The sequence below is a fragment of the Cajanus cajan genome, chromosome 10, assembly GCF_000230855.2.
Source record: "Cajanus cajan strain Asha chromosome 10, NIPB_CcT2T_4, whole genome shotgun sequence".
Classification (NCBI taxonomy): domain Eukaryota; kingdom Viridiplantae; phylum Streptophyta; class Magnoliopsida; order Fabales; family Fabaceae; genus Cajanus; species Cajanus cajan.
The window spans coordinates 50,405,562-50,424,575 of record NC_138526.1 but is presented as its reverse complement, the minus strand read 5'-3'; the positions used below and the strand labels follow the sequence as shown (position 1 = coordinate 50,424,575).

Genomic DNA, 19,014 nt, shown 5'->3' with positions numbered 1-19,014 from the left:
CACAACCCGCGCCACCACTCTCATAACTTCAAATTATAAAGGAATGATATTTGGTTAAGTTTTATAAGTTTAAAATTTATATATGACGGTCAATTTTGATCCATAAAAATAAATATTACATAATAAAATGAAAATTTTATTTATGCCGAGTTTGGTTAAGAAAAATTAGATAAAAAAAATAGGATGAAAAAAATAAAAATTAAAAAATGATAAAAAAAAAAGTAAGTGAAGTTATTTGATAAAAAGAAGAATAAAAATTAAAAAAAATGATAAATTTCACTTATTTATTTATTTATTTCTCATCTATTTTTTAATCAAACAATTAAATTTTTTTCTCTATTTTTTTTAAATTTATTTTTACTCATTTTTTATTCCTTACCATCGTATTTCTCACTTATTTATTTCTTTTCTATTAAACACAATCTTAGGCTTTGTTTGGATTTTAGGATGGAAAAGGGGAGTGGAAAAGGAGGGATTTGAAGAAAAAATGAGTGGAAAGTGAGGTTGTTTGGATTAAGGGAAAGTGAGTGGAAAGCGTAGAGAAAGTTTGTGAAAGTTTGTGAATGAATTGATTGATGTGATAGATAAAATAAATTTTTTAATTGATAATTGTGAAAGATTACTATTTTGCCCTTAGGTTAAAAAAGAGTTTATAATTATTATAATTAAAAGATAAATATATAAATTTTAACTAAAAAAATTATAAAAAATTAATTTAAAAATAAATTAATTTAAATATTTGCTTTAAATTTAATGATAGATAAAAAATAAAAATTTAAGAGATGAATATATAATTTACACTTTTACCCTTGGATTAAAAATGAGTATAATATTATTTATTGTAATTAATAATAATAACAATAAAGTTATATTAATAGGTATAATTTATTAAAAAAAATAATAAATAATGATAAGAATAATAATAAATATTAGAAAAATAATAAGAATCATAATAAATAATAATGATACTAATTATAATAAATAATAATATTAATATTAATAAAAATAAAAATAATAATATTTATAATAATAAATAATAATAAAAAAATATATTATGGTAATTATATTTTGTAACATTATTTTATTAATGTTTATGAAAGTGTTATTATTTTAATTTTATAAACATGTATTACTTTATTTTTTTTATATTTCCACTTTTTGATGTTAATATTTAAATAATAGAAATTTGTTAATATAAAAAAATGTAGAATAAATTTTTTGAAAGTTAATTAATAAATTAAAAAAAATTGATAACATTACAAAGTAGATGGGTAATAACATATTTGTAAAATAGAACAGAAAATACACTTCAGTCATCAATTAAGTAAATAATAATTAAATATGACATAAAATAATAGAAAAGAAAAATGTTGCAACTAAATAAAACATATTTAAATTACAATAATAAAAAAGAAAATAAGATAATGTAGTTTATTCAAATGAACTCTGAAAGTCATCAAATTTTTGTTCGAGGGTTTCAAGCCTGTTATGTATTTGATTAACATTGATAGTCAAATTATTTAATCCTTCTTGTAACCCTTGAATGCCAATCCATATTTGGGAAAGCATTTGACCATCATACTTGACTGGAGGTTGTTGTGTGATGTCGGCAGGCTGCTCCTCACCATGGTCCTCAAGCATTGCATGGTCTTCATCTTCAACATTTTGGCCATGATGATGATTATCCCTGCCATGTATCCATACCCCGTTGACATTCACGACATTTAATTTTTTCAAGGTATTTTTATTAAAAAAATGTGTCCACCCTAATTCGACTGCAACATCAATTGATAAGTCTACGCCATAAGCAGCCAAAATGTGTGAAATTAAAATGGGGTATGGAAGAGGCATTCCATTGTCCTTGCATTTGACCATGTGTTGCATGATATAATGGGGCCAGTTGATCAAAATGTTATTCTTTAAGGCCCATAACAGAAAAATGTCTTCCTGCAAGAGTTGGGAAAAGTTACTTAATCTGGGAGCCAATATATGGACGTAGACATAATGTAGGAGTCTGTCGTTAATGTTAAGACTTCCTACATTTCTGACATTTCGGCCTGTAGCTCTAGTCTAATCATAGATGTGAGTGCTATGTGACGGTCGAACTGCATCTCCTCTGGGATGTTTGGAAATGCTAATTTGTGCCCCTGATACTTCAAACCAACCAGAGATAACCAATTAGATGGTTTTATTTTTATCTTTGTTTTGTTGACGTCACTATAGAGGAAACTAGCTTTAGATACTCTCAAGTTGGAATAGAAGACCTTAATAAGATCTTCAAAGAAATCACATTTGAGAGTCACAAAATGCTGCAAACCTTGATATTCTAAATGGTGGTGAAAATACAGCCCTGATGTGGCAAAGTAACTAAAGTCCATAACCTTTGGATGAAGGACTATCCTGTGGTAAAACTCCTTGCCATATTTAATCATCTGATCACGCTGGCTGAAAAAACGTGTCTGATTTAGAACTTCTTCAATTTGCGGTAATCTAGGACCAGCTGCTTTGTCCGAGGTGGCAAGAGTTTTTCCTTTGCTTTCTTTTGAACTTCTTTTTCTTGAACTGGATGCCATAACTAAAAATTATATATAAAATAATCAATAACAAATATGATGTTAAACATAAGACATATTCCATAAAACATAATTGCAAGTAATAACATTAATATTTAATAATATTTTTTATTTATATATATAAATTAAATAAATATTTAATTTATATATATATATATATATATTAAATATTTAATATTTAATATATATATATTAAATATTTAATATTAAATAATTATATTTAATTTAAGGTATTATATATTAAATACTAATATTTTATATATATATATATATATATATATATATATATATATAAACGGTATTAAATAACCGTCATTAATAACAAATTAATGTGCCCAGAACGGCCCGTTCCGAAAGTGGAACAGCCCGTTTTGGGGTTATAAAGTACTACGCAAAGGCCAAAAGTGGAACGACCCGTTCTAAAAGTGGAACGGCCCATTCTGCTTTCGCATTTTTCTCATAACATCCTTTTTTGGAACAGGCCGTTCCGGGTTCCACTGGCAGCGAAAATACCCTGCATAATCGATTATGCTTGGCCACATAATCGATTATGCAAGGCCATAATCGATTATGGCTCACCCATAATCGATTATGCAAGGCCATAATCGATTATGTGGCCAACCATAATCGATTATGCTCCTTCATATATACCAAATGAGATCAAACTTACCTTCAATGGAGGACCTCCTTCCACAATCACTCACCACCAACACCCACCAGCCACCACCAGCCACCCAACGTCGAGAATCAGCACCAGCCCGTGGAGAACGTGAATCAGTGAGCAACACTCGAAATTCTGTGAAGACTGAAGACACACCACAAAAGAGAGCTTCCAACTCTCTTATAATATTATTTCAAAGCCACTCAACAACAAAGCTCCTTCAACAATGGCAGTCAACAATGGCAGAGATTCCTGACAGTATGCATGCATGACACAAGGATACAGGGAAGGTTCGTGAAATGGCAGAGATTCCTCTACTGCATGGCACATGCATGGGAGGGGTATTTTCGGATTTTCACAAATCCTACGTGTCTTTCAGCTTCTTTCTTTGCTTTTGTGCGAGGAGAGCAACAGTGCTTCTCCTCGCTTTTCTTCGCCTTTCTTTCGCTTCAAATCACGGAAAACAAACACATACTTTCCTCGCCTTTCGTTGCTCGTAAACAGTACATCCCCGGAAACAAATACTACCTTAATGTTTCCTACCCATATTTTATTTTCCTGTCATAACCCTTTTTTTTCCAAAAGGCATAGTTGAGTCCCCTGTTTCTGTTTTGGACTCCAGGTTTAAAAATTTTATTGTGTTCGTTAAAATTTTATTGTGGAGGTTCTTGGATTCGAGTGTTTCCTTTTTTCTTACTTCATCACTCCTTTATGTTGTTTTCTGAGATTATATTTTAATTTCAGTTGTTGATGGTGATCGCCAATGGTCCCTTAAATTTTTTGTTTACATGTTTCATAAAATAAAATCTATGCATGTTGAATGACTTGGGCTTGATGAAGGTGATGGAGTATGGGAAAGACATGAGTGGGTGCAGAGAAGGTGTAAGGGGAGGAAGAAGGAAGAAGAAAGAGGAAGTAACCGTAGAACACGGGAGAGATTCACAAGAAGAATAAAAAAAATTCAGTTATTAAATCTACTTTATTTTATTTTATTTAATAATTTAAAATAAGTAAATTTCTCATATATATATATATAAATTTTATTTGTATGAAATAAAATAGGTTAAATACTTCTTTTGGTTCCTTACAATGTTTTTTTTTTTCAATTTAGTCCCACTTTAATTTTTGGTATCAATTTGGTCCCCAATAACTTAAATTAGTGCAATTTGGGATTTCTGTCCAAATGATTTAGACGGAGTTAATTGTTGGCCACGTGGCATCTACGTGGATGCCACGTGGATGCGTAGGCGGACGCCAAAATTTCGGAAAAAACCTGAAACTAGAACGACCCGTTCTGATTTTAGAACGGGCTGTTCTGATTTTAGAACGGGCCGTTCTGCTTTTAGAACGGGCCATTCTGAATTCAGAACGGCCCGTTCCAGAACGCCATGCTTTTTATTATATATTATTATTATTATATATATATATATATTAATAAATATATAATAAATAAAAAATACAATAAATTAATATTCATTTATGAATAAAACTAAAAAAAAATCAAATAAGATAAGACCTTCCAAAATATTTCTTTGATTTAAATTTATCGAGTTCAAAATCTTGACTAAAATGTCGCAAAGTATTTCAAAAATTGAAAATAAAATTCAGGGTTTAGGGGTACCTCCTCAAGAACAAGTTGTTATTGTTGGGGTACATCGTCAATGACTTCAAGGAAAAACACTGTGTCGTTTTATCCTTGACTGTATAGTGTCAATTTAGTAGTAAGTGGTTCACTCCAGTTTGACTAACAATGAAATAAAACTTGTTACCATTGTCCTTAGTGATACACTGCATCATCCTTAATGATATACTGTATAACTCAAATGTTTAGCAATTGAAGTTATTAATCCACATAAACAATATTACCAAATCTAGTGTTTGAAATGTTTTTTATTTTGGTTTTTGTTGCACAAAATTCTGGACCAGAACGGCCCGTTCTGGTTTCAGGTGTATTCAAGTATTTTTGGATCCACCTACGTGGCATCTACGTGGCATCCATTTGGCATCCACGTGGCCACTAGTTAACTCCGTCTAAATCATTTGGAAAGAAGTCCCAAATTGGAACGATTTAATTTATTGGGGACCAAATTGAGACCAAAAATTAAAGTGAGACTAAATTGAAATAAAAAAATATTGTAAGGGACCAAAAGAGGTATTTAACCAATAAAATATTTCTTTTATATTATACTCCAACAAATTTGATAAAAATTATTATTTTAATAATAAATACGTAGTATCTATATAATAATTATCAGACAAATTTTACTAGTATAAACACTTACTCAATTTTTTTAATGATATTATCGAATATACATACGTATATTCTCTCTATCTCTCTGATGAATTCTAAGATAGTTTATCTTTAATGTAGGTCTATGATGGGCAGGTAACTAGTTTCTTTTTACAAGTCAGATTTTTTTTAAATTAACAAATGACATTTATAACCTTAATAAAAATAAATTTCACTTGAATATATTTTTAATTTTTGTAAAATAAACAACTTTAAACTTTAATCCGACACATGAATTTATTAACTGGTATAGGTTATTCCATTTTAATCAAATTGTCTCAAGTTAAAATATTGAATATATAGTTGTTCAAAATACTTAAAATAAAATGCATTATTTTTAAGAAACTAAAAATATTATAGTTGAATAATTTATTAATTTTTTTGCTGTAAAAAAAAAAAGAAACTAAAAAAATATGTAATATTATACACCTTAAAACATATTAGCTCAATATGATATTAAACTCTTAAATAATATCCCCATAAACTTCCAAATCCATTGATATCAACCAATGTTAACATTTTCGTAGACGAAATTGTTATTCTTAAACTAAAACAGAGTTAGGTTGGAATAAAAAAGAAAAAAATAGCAATCTCTATTACTAAAATTGAACTAATGTCACGAGAACATGCCTTTTCCATAATATATATGTGTATGTAATCTTGGCGTTTCTCTTTCTAATTGGTATTGGTTTCGCTGTTAACACAGTGGAACTCGAATCGAATCTTTATTATTATTTTTATTGATTTCTATCTCTTCATAATTCCAATTTCTTTAATTTCAACTCTGACATGTACCACTCAACAACACGTCGCCATTACCATTACTACACACGACAAGAATCAGTGGCCAACGTTTGTTAGTATAAAGACACAATTTTTCAAAGAATCCGTTTGTGCCCAATTGTTGTTTTGGTCATGAGAGGGACAACCTGACACGCAACCGAACCTATGTCCAAAAGACAACTTCAATCCTATTTAAATAAAGCTCCAAATTCAGAGACACCACACCTGAGTTGTTGCCTTCTCATGTTATTTTGTGATGAGTTTTGAGTATTTGCCTTTCTTTACTCCGTTTTTTGTTTGTTTCATGATTTGAATTGAGTTTTTACTCACTCATGATCCCTTTGATACACTCAGTTGACTTTTGTCAGGGCTGGATCATGTCATGTGCTATTTATTTATTTTAACTATGGCTAATGTGTAGAATCAAATTAACCAGCTAGGTGCTAGTAGAAATCGCGGGATTTGATTTTCATGTGATTCTTATGTATGAATTGGATGGTTTCTGGTCTTCTGCAAGACTTTCCAAATAAATATGTGGACTTTGACTCACTTGGCTTATCTATGACTTTGTTGTGTTTCTTGGCATAAACCATAAATGAATCTTATGCTTTTTTCGTTGGTTTGAGATGGATGAGGATGATGAAGGAAAGCTATGTGATTTTGCTCTCTTTTCAAGAATCAAAGAGCAATTAGAGTGATTTTGATATGATGGTAATCAGAGAGGAGAGGGGTGTGAAGCCCGTTCTACTGAAATTTGGTTTGGCTTTGGCTGTTTCATTTGCTGGATTTCTCTTCTCACGCCTCAGAATCAGAAGAATCAAGCCCCCCAAGTCACGCAAGGGGCGTTCTCTCGGTTTGTTTTTGCCTCACACCAATATTTTATTTATCTCTCTTTTTGCCCCTTTGTTTCATTGAATGGCGAATCTAGTGTCTTTTTTTATTTTTTTGGTTTTTCCCAGGTCATGAGAGTGAAGTTAACGTAGGAGGAGGAATAGGGGCAAAATTAGGTACTTGCAAAGCCATTTCAGAGGGAAATTTTCTATGTACTGTAAGTTTCTTTTGCAGTACAAGTATGTACTAGCACTCTGTAACAAATGAAAATAGTATTTTTCTAATTTTTTAAAGCTGTTATTTAATTATGATTTAATGTCGGTTCGTTATTATAAACGGAAAACTTTTACAGTTACTATCTAGGAAGTGTAACTATTTTAGTAATGGATAAGGTAATTACTGAAAGCCTTTCTCCCTCCCAAATGGGTCCACCAAGCTTGATTCAAATAAGTTGGAATTTAGCTATCTTCTAGATATTGAGGGTTTTGGACAGAAAAAAAAGCAGCAACTATCTAGGAAGTGTAATTGTTTTAGTAAATTATAGTGTGTTAGGTACCCATAGCCATTAGTTAGTTTGGTTAATGAACTGAAATAGTTTGAATTTTTGAACAAGGCATGTCACCTATAAATAAGACGAGAGTTTGAGAAAGAGATCTATCTGTCAATTTGTGAAAGGATTGTACACAAGAGAGATAAGAGGATTGTTGTAGGAAAGTAAGAAAAGTAAGGAGTTAAGAAAAATTTTGCTCGCCCAATTGATTTCTAACATTTAAATTTTCTCTGTAATAGCCATTTTTGCTTAGATACTTTTGAGGAAACGGATAAATGTGTAGTTTTTATGTTCATATTGTCCTTTTGTAACTAGCAATTAACAAAATTAATTATACACATTACATAAAGTTGGCAAAATCTTTTTTAGAAAAATAAAAACTAAAATAGGGTTATTAAATTCCCTTTTATTGCAGGAAGAAACATGCATGAACAGGGTGATAAGTGACAATTCTCCTGTGGCTCTCTCTCCTGACGCTGATAGTATACAAACTGGAAATAAAGATGAGTTCCTCCTACCTGAATTTGACGATCTTGTTAAGGAAGTAGACTTAGGAGCCACCATTGTCAGAAATTCTTTTATAAGTAATATGGAAGCACCCAGGTTAAAAATAGGATCTTCTATAGCTTATGTAGGTCCTGAGAAAGATGACTATGAGCAAGAGATAAGTCAACTCAGGAACATGATTAGAATGCTTCAAGACAGGGAACAAAGGCTTGAAGTTCAACTGCTTGAGTACTGTGGTCTTAGAGAGCAAGAAAAAGCAGTGATGGAGCTACAAAACAGATTGAAAGTAAGTAATATTGAGGTAAAGATGTACAATCTGAAGGTTAAGACCTTACAGTCTGAGAATTGGAGATTAAAGGAACAGGTTGCTGATAATGCAAAAGTGCTGGCTGAGCTTGAGACTGCAAAAGCGAAAGTCAAATTGCTTGATGAGAAAATCAGATATGAAGCTGAACAGAATAGGGAGCAGATCATAACTCTTCAACAAAATGTTGCTAGGTTGCAAGACCAAGAGTGCAAAGATGTTGCTTGTGATCAAGATATTCAAATAAAGCTGCAAAAGCTAAAGGATCTCGAAGATGAAGCAGAAGAGTTGAGGAAATCTAATTTAAGATTGCAGATAGAAAATTCTGACTTGGCTGGAAGATTGGATTCTACCCAGATTCTCGCAAATGCATTTCTGGATGACCCAGCGGTAGGGAGATTACAGTCACCTACTCTTTTCCTTCAGTCACTAAATTGTTAGACCATAATTTTGACCTTATGCTTTTGTGATACAGGTAGATGCTGTGAAGAAAGAAAACGAGTGTATTAAACAAGAAAATGTGCGCTTGATGAAGGAAATTGAGCAACTTCAATCTGACAGATGTTCAGATCTTGAGGAGTTAGTATATATGAGGTGGATAAATGCTTGCTTACGATATGAACTAAGAAACCATCAAGCCCCACCTGGTAAAACAATTGCAAAGGACTTAAGCAGAAGCTTAAGCCCTGCATCTGAGAAGAAAGCCAAGCAACTTATACTTGAATATGCAAATGCTGATGGACCAGAGAGCATTGTGGACTTTGATATAGACCAATGGTCTTCCTCCCATGCTTCTTCTCTCACTGACTTTGGAGAGTGTGATGATTTTTCTTCTGCTGATAATTCATCTGCTGCCAGAGCCAGAACTAACACCACACGCCAGACCAAGCTTTTTAGCAAGCTTAGCCAACTGATACAAGGTAAAGATAGTAGTCATCACCATAGTCATGTTTCGTCACAAGAAAAATCTGGATATCAAGATATCAATCCTCCACAGCTGAGTACATCAACTGGAACCGAGGCTCTTAGGAGTGAGTTTTCTACTTCCATTGTAACATCTAGAACTTCCTTTGATTTCTCAAATTTTGCGAGTATGAAGGAAGGAGATAGGAGAAATTCAGATAGCATTGCCATGGGAGGCTCAAATAAATTCAGTGCACGAAAAAAAGGTTCCTTCTCAGATTCCTTAGGCATGGAAAAATATGATTTGGAGAAGTATGCCGAAGCTTTAAAAGATTCTAGCTTGAGTGTTAGACATCAAAGGCGTAGAAGATCAGCATCATGTAGTTAGTTTATTGTAAGTTATTATTAATACACAGATTTAACCTTTTTCGACTGTGAATATTATGTATTAGAAATTTAGGTGGTACAGTAGACAGTGTAAATTAGCCGTTAGGTCCAGTTCAGACACCATCCGTATATTGAATAAGAATAAATTTTTAATCTTTGCCAATATTTCAATAGTATCTTAGTAGTAAATAATTTTTTTAACTTGGAAATGTTATTAGTCACATTTTTTTTCTTCTCACAATTGGTTTACGAAATGGGAGTGCTACAATGTCTTGACTTATAGGGGTGACATGATTAACTAGTTAACACGTTTTAAAATTAGGTTAATTTGCGATGAGAGAATCGTAAGCCACATCATTTATGACTTTTGTGACTCTGTTTTGGTATAATATATCATTGCTCAAATTGTTAACATTTGCCTAATGTGCACTTAGCTTTGAATAACATTCAACCAGTTATTAGCATTAATGGCATATATGCTGACATCAACTCTTGCCGTATGTCCTAGCCAACCGATGATATCATTGTTACAAGAAAAACTTAAGATCTCATTTCAGTGTTTATGTCTATCGTGTTCTTCTGATTTATACATTTTAGGTGATTTCGTGGGTACGTGCTTATGAACGTAAAATGGAAAGCATAGCAGAAGCAATAAAATAATTTCAAATTTGGACTTCACTGTTCCTTGATTTCCACAATGACCATGACTAAATTTTTGAAAAATGATAAAAAAAAGCACAAATTAATATGAATTCACTAAAGATTTTATTAAATACTACAATACAGGCTTCTCTGGACTCTAGAAGAGAAATAACAAACTTTTGCGTCATTTCCATGAGTAGTGGTACACAGCTAGAACGTTTATGGCCCAAGAACCCTTAAGTGATCAGGGCTATGCCTTGTAGAATCAATGCATCGGCTAAAACTTGGTTAGCAGCTTGTGAAGGATGGACGCTGTCCCAAAACACATATTGTGTTGCATTAGAACAAGTTCCTGGTGATTTTGGATTGCACAATAAAGATGTCGTCTCCACTATCCCTGTACCGCAGCAACCTCTCCTTGCCTCCGCAAAGCCTATTCAATATCACAATTCAGTTTAGAAGAATAAATAGAATTCTTTACACCAAGAGATGAAAGCCATATGCTATTCTATTCTAGTCAAAGTATTCTTACCAAATTTTGGAGGGGACTGAACAAGGTCATAAAGAGGTTTGAAAATATCAAAGACAACAATCTTAAGACCAGGGTGTTGCTTTTGGAGATTTGCTGCAGCTGACTTGAGTTTCTTGTTAAATCCTTGGGCATCGTTGTTGATCCTCGAGACACAACCATTCTCATGGAAACCAAACAAAGTTCTTGCAGCAGGTAGGCAACCCAGAGGTGGGAGTGAAGTCACTCCAACTTTCCTAGCTCCCAATCTATACAAGTCCTATGTTCAAAACAAACCACCTTTAAAAGGTCTTTCTTCTTTTGGCAAGGTTATGGTTTCTAAAATAGACTACTTCATGATGCTTATGACATGAGATATAACTAATTACGCAGGGTAACAACAACAAAATACCTTAACAAAGCTTGAAAATGCACCCACAAGATATGCAGAATACTGATCAGGAGTCAAGACTTTATTGATCAAAGGATTGACGTAATAGTTTTGCACAAAGTCACTACTGCCAGCACTCAATAAGTACAATGCATCCTTAATAAACAATGCTGCTTTTTTACTGCCAGCTACCTTGGCCAGCTTGCCTTGGTATTCTTTGTAAAATTTTAACTGTTGGGACAATGGAATCGCATGCTGCAAAAAAAGAAAGTTAAAAACATTAATTTTCTAAGATATTTGTGAGTTTATGTGTGTATGATGTTCATTCCAAACTTACATTCAAAATAGCAGCCTTTTCATCATAACCAGAGGCAGCCGAAGCAAAGTTTGCTCCAATAAGAAGATTCTTCCCTGATGCTTGAGGGCTAAGATATGCAGGTGCATAACTCTTAAAACCCAAAGTTTCAGCTGCGAAAGGAAATTAACATTATTTAAACCAGAATGAAAATTATATATATGATATGAGTATATGTGCACTTTTTATCCAAGCTATGCAAGTTCCTCACCAGTGATATCAGTAGCTAACTTCCCATTGCAGAACCTCCCAGTGGGTTTATGGTTGACAAAGTCCCTTCCATAAGGAGGGTAGTTAGCCTTGAAAAGGGTGGGTAGATAGTCATTATTCCCCACATCCACGGCTGAGTCACCAAATGTTATGATTGCTGGCACAAGGGTGTTTTGTGCATTCCCCCATGCAAAGAAGACAAATACAAAGAACACAACTAGGGCTTCTGTGCTATGGATATGCATCCTTGTATCGTAATTAGTTAACAACAAGCTTCTTGAGGCTTTCTTCTGCACATGTATTATATTTATAACTGCAAGTTGAACTAATATGGCAACTGAAATGACCCTTTATCACCCTATTGATGAAGGAGGATTGAAGTTGGCAATGGCTATTAAATGAGAACACGTGGAGAGTGGTGACCCTTAATCTGAGACCAGTCGTTTTAAACTTACATGTGATTTTGCTATCTAATCACACACTCTCGTTTCCTGTCTGTTAACTTTTATTTACTACGGTGGCCGGTGAGGAAAGTTGTTGAAAATTTGTGCTTAGGAGGTAGCATATTAATCTTGTTCACGAGAGAGTTGCATGCATGCGTTGAAGTTATTCCGATTGGCGAGTTGGCGGTGCTCTATTTTTCTTTTTTAAAAAAAGATAATTCAAGTCGGACGTTTTAACTTCGGATTTTAGTAACCAGTATAAAAGGATTTTATATAACCGTCCAATCATGTTAATATTTCACACCATTTTGTACACTATAGATACGTTACACAGATTTGTCTCTCTTTCTAAGCTGTATATACGTATGCTTTTTACTTTACAGTTTACATGGATAATGGATAACAAGTCATAGTTGGAACCATAGCCTACAGGAACTACTGTTGGAAGGTTGATAACAAATTAGAAAATTGAATATAACATAAAAGAGAGAGAAAAAAAAACTAGAAAGCACATTCTTGATCACTATCTTGCATCCGGGCCACAATCAGCTTCAAGATCAATAACATTCATTTCAATCGAATTGATGCCTTCTTGTTCTCGAGCTGCTTCCATTTTTAAGGACTCTTTCAGTTCACCGACAATGTAACTCATTGATGGCCTTTGGATAGACATTGAAGGCACACAAGCTATTGCTGCCTCCACAGCCTTCCACATAGAACCAAAGTCAAAATCTCCCTGCATCCTTGGATCAACAATTTGTTGGATATCTCCTCTTGCAAGAAAGTTGCTAATCCATTGCACAATGTGAATGTTCTGATGACTCCTTATTATAGCTGGCTGTCCAGTAATTAGCTCCAAAAGCACAATGCCAAAACTATAAACGTCGCTTTTCTCAGTTAGCCTGCTGGATACGTAGTATCTGTAAAAGGAAAACTCATCTGCATCATGACTTTAATAAGCATAAATAGGTTGAAAAAGATACATAGAAGAAGCAGCATCATTTTTGCCTGACAAAACTTACTCTGGATCAAGATATCCAAATGTTCCAATAACTGCAGTTGATACATGACTTTCATTTTCAGTTGTGAAATCTTTTGAGAAACCAAAATCAGCTACTTTTGCTTGCAATTTCTCATTCAGTAAAATGTTTGCACTCTTAATGTCTCTATGGATTATTGGCGGCTTGCAGCCATGATGCAAGTACTCAATACCTAAACATATTGGTTTCAATACAGTAACTCAGTATACTTTAGTCACAGCAAAGTGATGAATAGACAAAGTAACACAATCTGTGTCACTGCTAACCTTGAGCAGCATCAACTGCTATCTGAATCCTCTCTCTCCAACTCAATGGTTCTCTCCTTGCATCTACTCAGACACAAAATAGAGCATGATTTCTAGTTCACTTTAATATAATCCTTAATCAAGTAACTATACAAATATGAAATGAATAGGATAACAATGAATATACCTGAAAGATACTCCTCTAAGTTCCCATAAGCCATGTATTCATAAATGATGGCTGTATGTCCAACTTCATTACAGTATCCAAGAAAGGAAGCTAAGTTCTTGTGATGCACACGCATTAAGAGTTGAGCCTGCAAACTCATGGAATGTAATTTAGCTAGAACATTTCTTTAAATTCAAAATATATCATCGTAAATTTCTATGGAGAGAAGCATGCCTCAGTCTGAAACTGCTGAGATGCTTGAGAAGATTTTTGCAAGACCATTTTGACAGCAACTTGTGTGCCATCCTTTAAGGAACCATGATAAACAATTCCACATCCTCCCTTCCCAATCATTTTGTCGAAGTTATTGGTAATAGTCAATATCTGAGAGTACGTGAACTGTTCATTGTTTGTCTTCAGCACAACTTCTTCATTTGAACTCGCAGCTAGCTTTGACGCTAAACAAAGTAATCAAAACTCATGATTATCGGAAAGTCGTGTCCATTATAGATTGTAAATTGTAATTTAAAAATAGGTGGCTTTCTTTTCTCATTTTTATTAATTACACTGTTTCTTCTTAGCCATTTGAATTGCAAAATATTAATTTGGTCTTTGCATAAAAGGAGTTCGTTGCATTTTGAAGTCAATGACTGTGAGATCCTCAATTTAGCTTCAAAGTTCAAAGTAAGACAAGTATATCTATTTTCGGACCTGGTTTTCTGTTGCATCTCTTTCTCCAAATGATAGTCAGTACAATACCCAATACAATGAAAAGGACTGCCAATGAAAGAATCCCTGCAACAAGTGGGACAATGTTCTTTTTGTCCTCTTCACATGGGCCTACCAGGCAGAGATCCGGATTTCCATCCACACTATGGTCATATTAATTTTATTTAGAAGATTGAAGAAGGAAAGCAAAACAAAGAAGTTACAAGAAAAAGTAGGTCCACAGCTGTGAAGCTTAGGTTAGTGAGTAACTCATTCACAATTTAACATCATGAATTCAGACGAAAACAAACCTCAACAAAAGTGAACCATTATTTTTTCTTTCCTTGAGAAGTGAAGGAATTTCACCTGAGAGTCTGTTCCCTGATAAATTGCTGCTAAGATAACATATATCAGATGGCTTATTTGATTTCCACCGACAATTGACAAATATCATATACTGAAATATCTATAACTTACAGAGTCTTTAAGTATTGCAGTTGTGAAAAATCAGGTAGTGGTCCTGTTAATTTATTGTTTGATAAATCCCTGAAATTCAAGGCATTGTTTTTATTAAATTAAAATTAGTGTAGACTGGTAGTTAACCATAATCTTTAGGGAAGAAATATTCTGTTTTACATCCCCTTTTTTGGAAGGATTAGAATTTAGTCATGCTGTTGCCAAATTAATACTCACAAGGACTCTAAGAATTTGAGCTCCAAAAAAGATGCAATTATTGTGCCACCTAATCCACTCGAGGCTAGATTTCTGCATGCAGTTCAAATATGTTGGTCAAGTGTTGGTCTGCCTTTATTTAGGCAAGTTTGAAGTTTGGAAAATAAAACTTACAATGCAGTAATTGTGGGTGAATGATATCCATTATCGCTACAGTTGAGACCATTCCAAGAGTATTTCAATGGTGCACAAGGATCTCCTTGCCAGGATTTACCCAATGACGATGACAACTTGTAATGTGATTTGATGAACATGATAGCCTTAACTACAATTCTCACAAGCATACAACGTCAATGTATGTTATTTTAATTAAAATACTTTCTCAAAAGTTTAAACTAAGATCCCTCAAGGCACAGTGTTAGGGTTATTTTTTGTCGATATTTATCTGAGGGGATATTTACATCAAGAAGAGATTATATATCTTGTTATTTTTATAGATTTATTTCATACACAACTACACAATAGTGAAATATATATTGTTCCCTTTGGTTTTACATTCTTACAGTTTTGTGTTTGGTTATCACCCAAAAGGTCTCTCAATTATTGAAGTATGTGTGCATTTTATAAACTCTTCCCATCAATTGTATGAAACCTTGTTTATATCCCACAATTGTGTAGACCTTGTTTATATCTCTCAAACAAAGGACCTAACCTCTTTACTCTCTCATGGTTTTGTTTTTGATTATCACCTAAAAGGACTTTTCAAGGCAATAGTGTTAGGGTTGTTTTTTGTCAGTATTTATCTGACAGGATATTTATATCAAGAAGAGATTATATATCTTGTTATTTTTATAGATTTATTTTACACACAACTCCACAATAGTGAAATATTGTCTGCTTTGGATTTACACTCTCGTAGTTCTACTTTGGGTTTACATCCTCACAGTTTTTTGGTTTATCAAATAAAAGGCCTTCTAACGATTGGAATATGTGTGTGTTTTATAAATTCTTCCCACCAATTGTATAACACCTTGTTTATATCCCTCAAACAAAGGACCTAACCTTTTTACATGCTTACAATTTTGTTTTTAATTATCACCTAAAAGGCCTCTTCAAGGCAATAGTATTAGGGTTATTTTTTGTCGGTAGTTATTTGAGGAGATATTTATATCAAGAAGTTATATTTTGTTATTTTTATAGATTTATTTTCTGTACAACTTCACAATAGTAAGATATTGTCTGCTTTGGGTTTACACCCTCACAATTCTGATTTGGGTTTACACCTTCATAGTTTTGCGTTTGGTTATTAAATAAAAGGTCTCTCGGCCATTGAAGTATGTGTGTTTTATTCTTCGCATCAATTATATGAGACTTTATTTATATCTCACAATTGTATGGAACCTTATGGAACCTTGTTTGTATTCCAAACAATCTTCTCCTCAAACAAAGGACCTAACTCACAATTTTATTTTTGGTTATCACTCAAAAGGTCTTTCAATCATTGGAGTATGTAAATGCTTTGTAAACTATTATTTTTTCTCTTGTTTTATCGGTACAAGACTTTTTTTCGTATCTCATCAATTGTATGAGACTTTGTTTGTATACTTCAGTTGTATAGAATCTTATTTGTATCCCAACAAATAGCCTTTGGGATGAAGTGCAATCAATGCTCACTCACTCATCTTGAATTTAAATTCAACTTTCTATTTATTATAGAATGAGAATGACAATGGCTATACTCTAGACCATTTGGTGATGGTTATGACACCATGTTATGGACCAACTATATTACCTTTCTAACAGTTACATTCTAACTTTAAACAAAAAAAAAAAAAGAAAAAGCAAAATGCAAGAAACAACTAACCATCTTCTTGGTCTGTAGGTGAATGCAAGAATTCTTTAACAACGTAAATCTCCATTGCATTTAGAACGGGAGGATGAGTGGAATATGGTTTCTTGTGCATAGAGAACATGAGCTTCCTTCCCCTAATGGACTGATTTGTCTCTATTGTAGTTGATTGCAAATACGTTGGAGTTACAGATTCAGCCCATATTTTCCCATTCAATGTAATGTCGAATACCCTGCTTTCGTTTTCCTTAAGCAATTCGGTTTCAGCAAAGTGCATGTAAATATAGGACTCTGAAGTAGGATATCCGGTGTCAAATTCAAATTCCAGGGAATCATTTTCATTTGTCGGCCTCACAGCAGTTTTCATCACTGTTGGTGGTAGATGATATGCAGTATGGATCAAGGAGTCAACGGGTAATGAAGTATTGAGTGGTGTTGCATCAGGTAAGTTGTAAGGATACCACATTCGATCATAAACATCATTGTCAAACCTACATGTATCAAAACCAAAACATAGGAAGATAAATCGAATTCTTATCTAGACAAATAGAAGTTGAGTCCCAATGACTTGCATACAAATTAAACTTGGTTGAACATCACATATCTAATAGATTCAGAGTGTGTTTGGTTTGGTGGAAGAAAATTATAGTAATTACAAAATCATGGAGAGTTCACCACAAAAGCAACTATTTGTTGCTTTCGAAAATCATGACAAGTTTAACTCACCACCAATTCAAACGCATACTAATAAGTTCTGATAAGTAACTAACTCACCTCACTATTTCATTGGTTGTTGAGCCAATGTCAAAACGTCTATATAGGGCCAAGGGTCCGGATTTAGTTCTATAACTGGTATGATCAAAATGCCTCACCTCTAGTGCTGATATAAAAGGAGTTCCCATATCAGTGTTCAATAAACAAACATATAATTCATCCATGGATGGCACATGTAAAATTTCCTTGATTACCACATGAGTGGCATTGTCAAACATCAGAGAGTCCCATAAATTAACCCCAATATAGAGATCGAATTTTGGCAGCTGATTCAACTCATCATAGTTCCCATACATGAAAGAAGCTCTAATCAAGTAAATAGTATTTCTGCCTTCTGGATGTTTCAGGGTGTAGCAATTCCTTTTCCCCTCAGGAAAGCTTCTCACAGTTTTGAATGTTCTTTGGGGTGCTTCAGAATTGAACTTGACGGCTATGTTTTTGCTTGTTCCAGTGCCAATGAACTGTGCATCGGAAGTGTACTTAATCTGAGTTTTATCATCAGTGTAGACAAGGTCTTCTGCTATCCCACAGTCAATGCAAATAGAACCTAGAATTAACACAAGCTGACATCAGAACAACTTTTGGATGTAATACTAAAGATAAAGTAGTACTTTTCTTTAAACAATTATTTATTTATTTTGTATTTAAGTACATACGATTATATAAATTATCAGACAACTTTGATTGAAGCTCAGAGCAGTAGGAGAAAATCCTCACCAGTTACATCATCTAGTTTCCTTCTTCCTTGTTTGTGATGCATAGAGTTCTTCTCTGTGGCCATAACTATAGACTTTCCAGTAAATTCTGCGACGGTATAAGCAAGGATACACCACAGCGTGCAGCTCCAAGCCCAATGGCATCTCCTTTTTCCATCCATGAGAATTCAGAGAGAGATCACTACTTGCTACAAGCAGATATTCTCAAACCTTGTATATGTTTTGTGATTAGAAGAAACACAAAGCATTTATTGTAGAAACTCGTACAGGGTGGTTGGGGAATTTATAATTATACCAGTCTGTATAGAGATTTTTATTTTATTTTTTTATTCATGTATAGAGATGGTTTATGAGATTATGTTGATGTTTAAACTTTGAAGTGCATTGAAAATTTAGGGGTTGTGTAACATACAAAGTAAAATTGGGGTTAACAATTTCATCAAAGATGATTAGTGCAAAATGCAATTAGTTATATACTTTATGATGGTTGATACAAATTTCTTAAT

The 19,014-nt window shown here is 33.3% G+C and overlaps 3 protein-coding genes across 5 annotated transcripts; 1 reads left to right on the top strand and 2 right to left on the bottom strand.

Annotated features, from left to right (window-relative positions):
- Window positions 1-6,307: 6,307 nt before the first annotated feature.
- Window positions 6,308-9,960, top strand: LOC109809584 (protein CHUP1, chloroplastic). Of its 2 annotated transcripts, XM_020372925.3 has the most exons (4): window positions 6,308-7,160; window positions 7,267-7,355; window positions 8,104-8,889; window positions 8,975-9,960. In XM_020372925.3, the coding sequence occupies exons 1-4, from the start codon at window positions 7,013-7,015 to the stop codon at window positions 9,788-9,790; spliced, it is 1,839 nt and encodes a 612-aa protein (XP_020228514.2). In that variant the 5' UTR covers window positions 6,308-7,012; the 3' UTR covers window positions 9,791-9,960. The 2 variants fall into 2 exon arrangements, with proteins under 2 accessions (XP_020228514.2, XP_082922106.1); XM_083065980.1 differs by lacking the exon at window positions 7,267-7,355 and having other exon boundaries at window positions 7,023-7,160.
- Window positions 9,961-10,446: 486 nt separating this feature from the next.
- On the bottom strand, window positions 10,447-12,202 carry LOC109809189 (GDSL esterase/lipase APG). The gene is made up of 5 exons (XM_020372430.3): window positions 11,897-12,202; window positions 11,668-11,798; window positions 11,352-11,585; window positions 10,964-11,219; window positions 10,447-10,864 (listed from the first exon to the last, which is right to left on the bottom strand). The coding sequence occupies exons 1-5, from the start codon at window positions 12,138-12,140 to the stop codon at window positions 10,668-10,670; spliced, it is 1,062 nt and encodes a 353-aa protein (XP_020228019.2). The 5' UTR covers window positions 12,141-12,202; the 3' UTR covers window positions 10,447-10,667.
- Window positions 12,203-12,582: 380 nt separating this feature from the next.
- Window positions 12,583-18,766, bottom strand: LOC109809243 (putative leucine-rich repeat receptor-like protein kinase At2g19210). 2 transcript variants are annotated; one of them, XM_020372492.3, is made up of 13 exons: window positions 18,510-18,766; window positions 17,793-18,339; window positions 17,034-17,509; window positions 15,344-15,494; window positions 15,191-15,262; window positions 14,975-15,043; window positions 14,809-14,889; window positions 14,501-14,661; window positions 14,024-14,247; window positions 13,811-13,937; window positions 13,645-13,707; window positions 13,361-13,550; window positions 12,583-13,258 (listed from the first exon to the last, which is right to left on the bottom strand). In XM_020372492.3, exons 1-13 carry the CDS (start codon window positions 18,667-18,669, stop codon window positions 12,862-12,864), a joined length of 2,718 nt encoding a protein of 905 aa, XP_020228081.2. In that variant the 5' UTR covers window positions 18,670-18,766; the 3' UTR covers window positions 12,583-12,861. The 2 variants fall into 2 exon arrangements, with proteins under 2 accessions (XP_020228081.2, XP_082922105.1); XM_083065979.1 differs by lacking the exons at window positions 14,501-14,661; window positions 14,809-14,889; window positions 14,975-15,043; window positions 15,191-15,262; window positions 15,344-15,494.
- Window positions 18,767-19,014: the final 248 nt, after the last annotated feature.

Bases quoted from the DNA above. Each gene is read 5' to 3' on its own strand.
- LOC109809584 (XM_020372925.3), top strand. From the start codon at position 7,013: ATGATGGTAATCAGAGAGGAGAGGGGTGTGAAGCCCGTTCTACTGAAA. The intron at 7,161-7,266 runs GTTTGTTTTTGC...GGTTTTTCCCAG, and splicing joins ACGCAAGGGGCGTTCTCTCG to GTCATGAGAGTGAAGTTAAC. The intron at 8,890-8,974 runs GTAGGGAGATTA...TTTGTGATACAG, and splicing joins CATTTCTGGATGACCCAGCG to GTAGATGCTGTGAAGAAAGA.
- LOC109809189 (XM_020372430.3), bottom strand. From the start codon at position 12,140: ATGCATATCCATAGCACAGAAGCCCTAGTTGTGTTCTTTGTATTTGTC. The intron at 11,799-11,896 runs GTGAGGAACTTG...TTCCTTTCGCAG, and splicing joins GTTAGCTACTGATATCACTG to CTGAAACTTTGGGTTTTAAG. The intron at 10,865-10,963 runs GTAAGAATACTT...GATATTGAATAG, and splicing joins TCAGTCCCCTCCAAAATTTG to GCTTTGCGGAGGCAAGGAGA.
- LOC109809243 (XM_020372492.3), bottom strand. From the start codon at position 18,669: ATGGATGGAAAAAGGAGATGCCATTGGGCTTGGAGCTGCACGCTGTGG. The intron at 14,662-14,808 runs GTTTGTTTTCGT...ATATGACCATAG, and splicing joins AATGGTTCACTTTTGTTGAG to TGTGGATGGAAATCCGGATC. The intron at 13,551-13,644 runs GTTAGCAGTGAC...CAATATGTTTAG, and splicing joins AGCAGTTGATGCTGCTCAAG to GTATTGAGTACTTGCATCAT.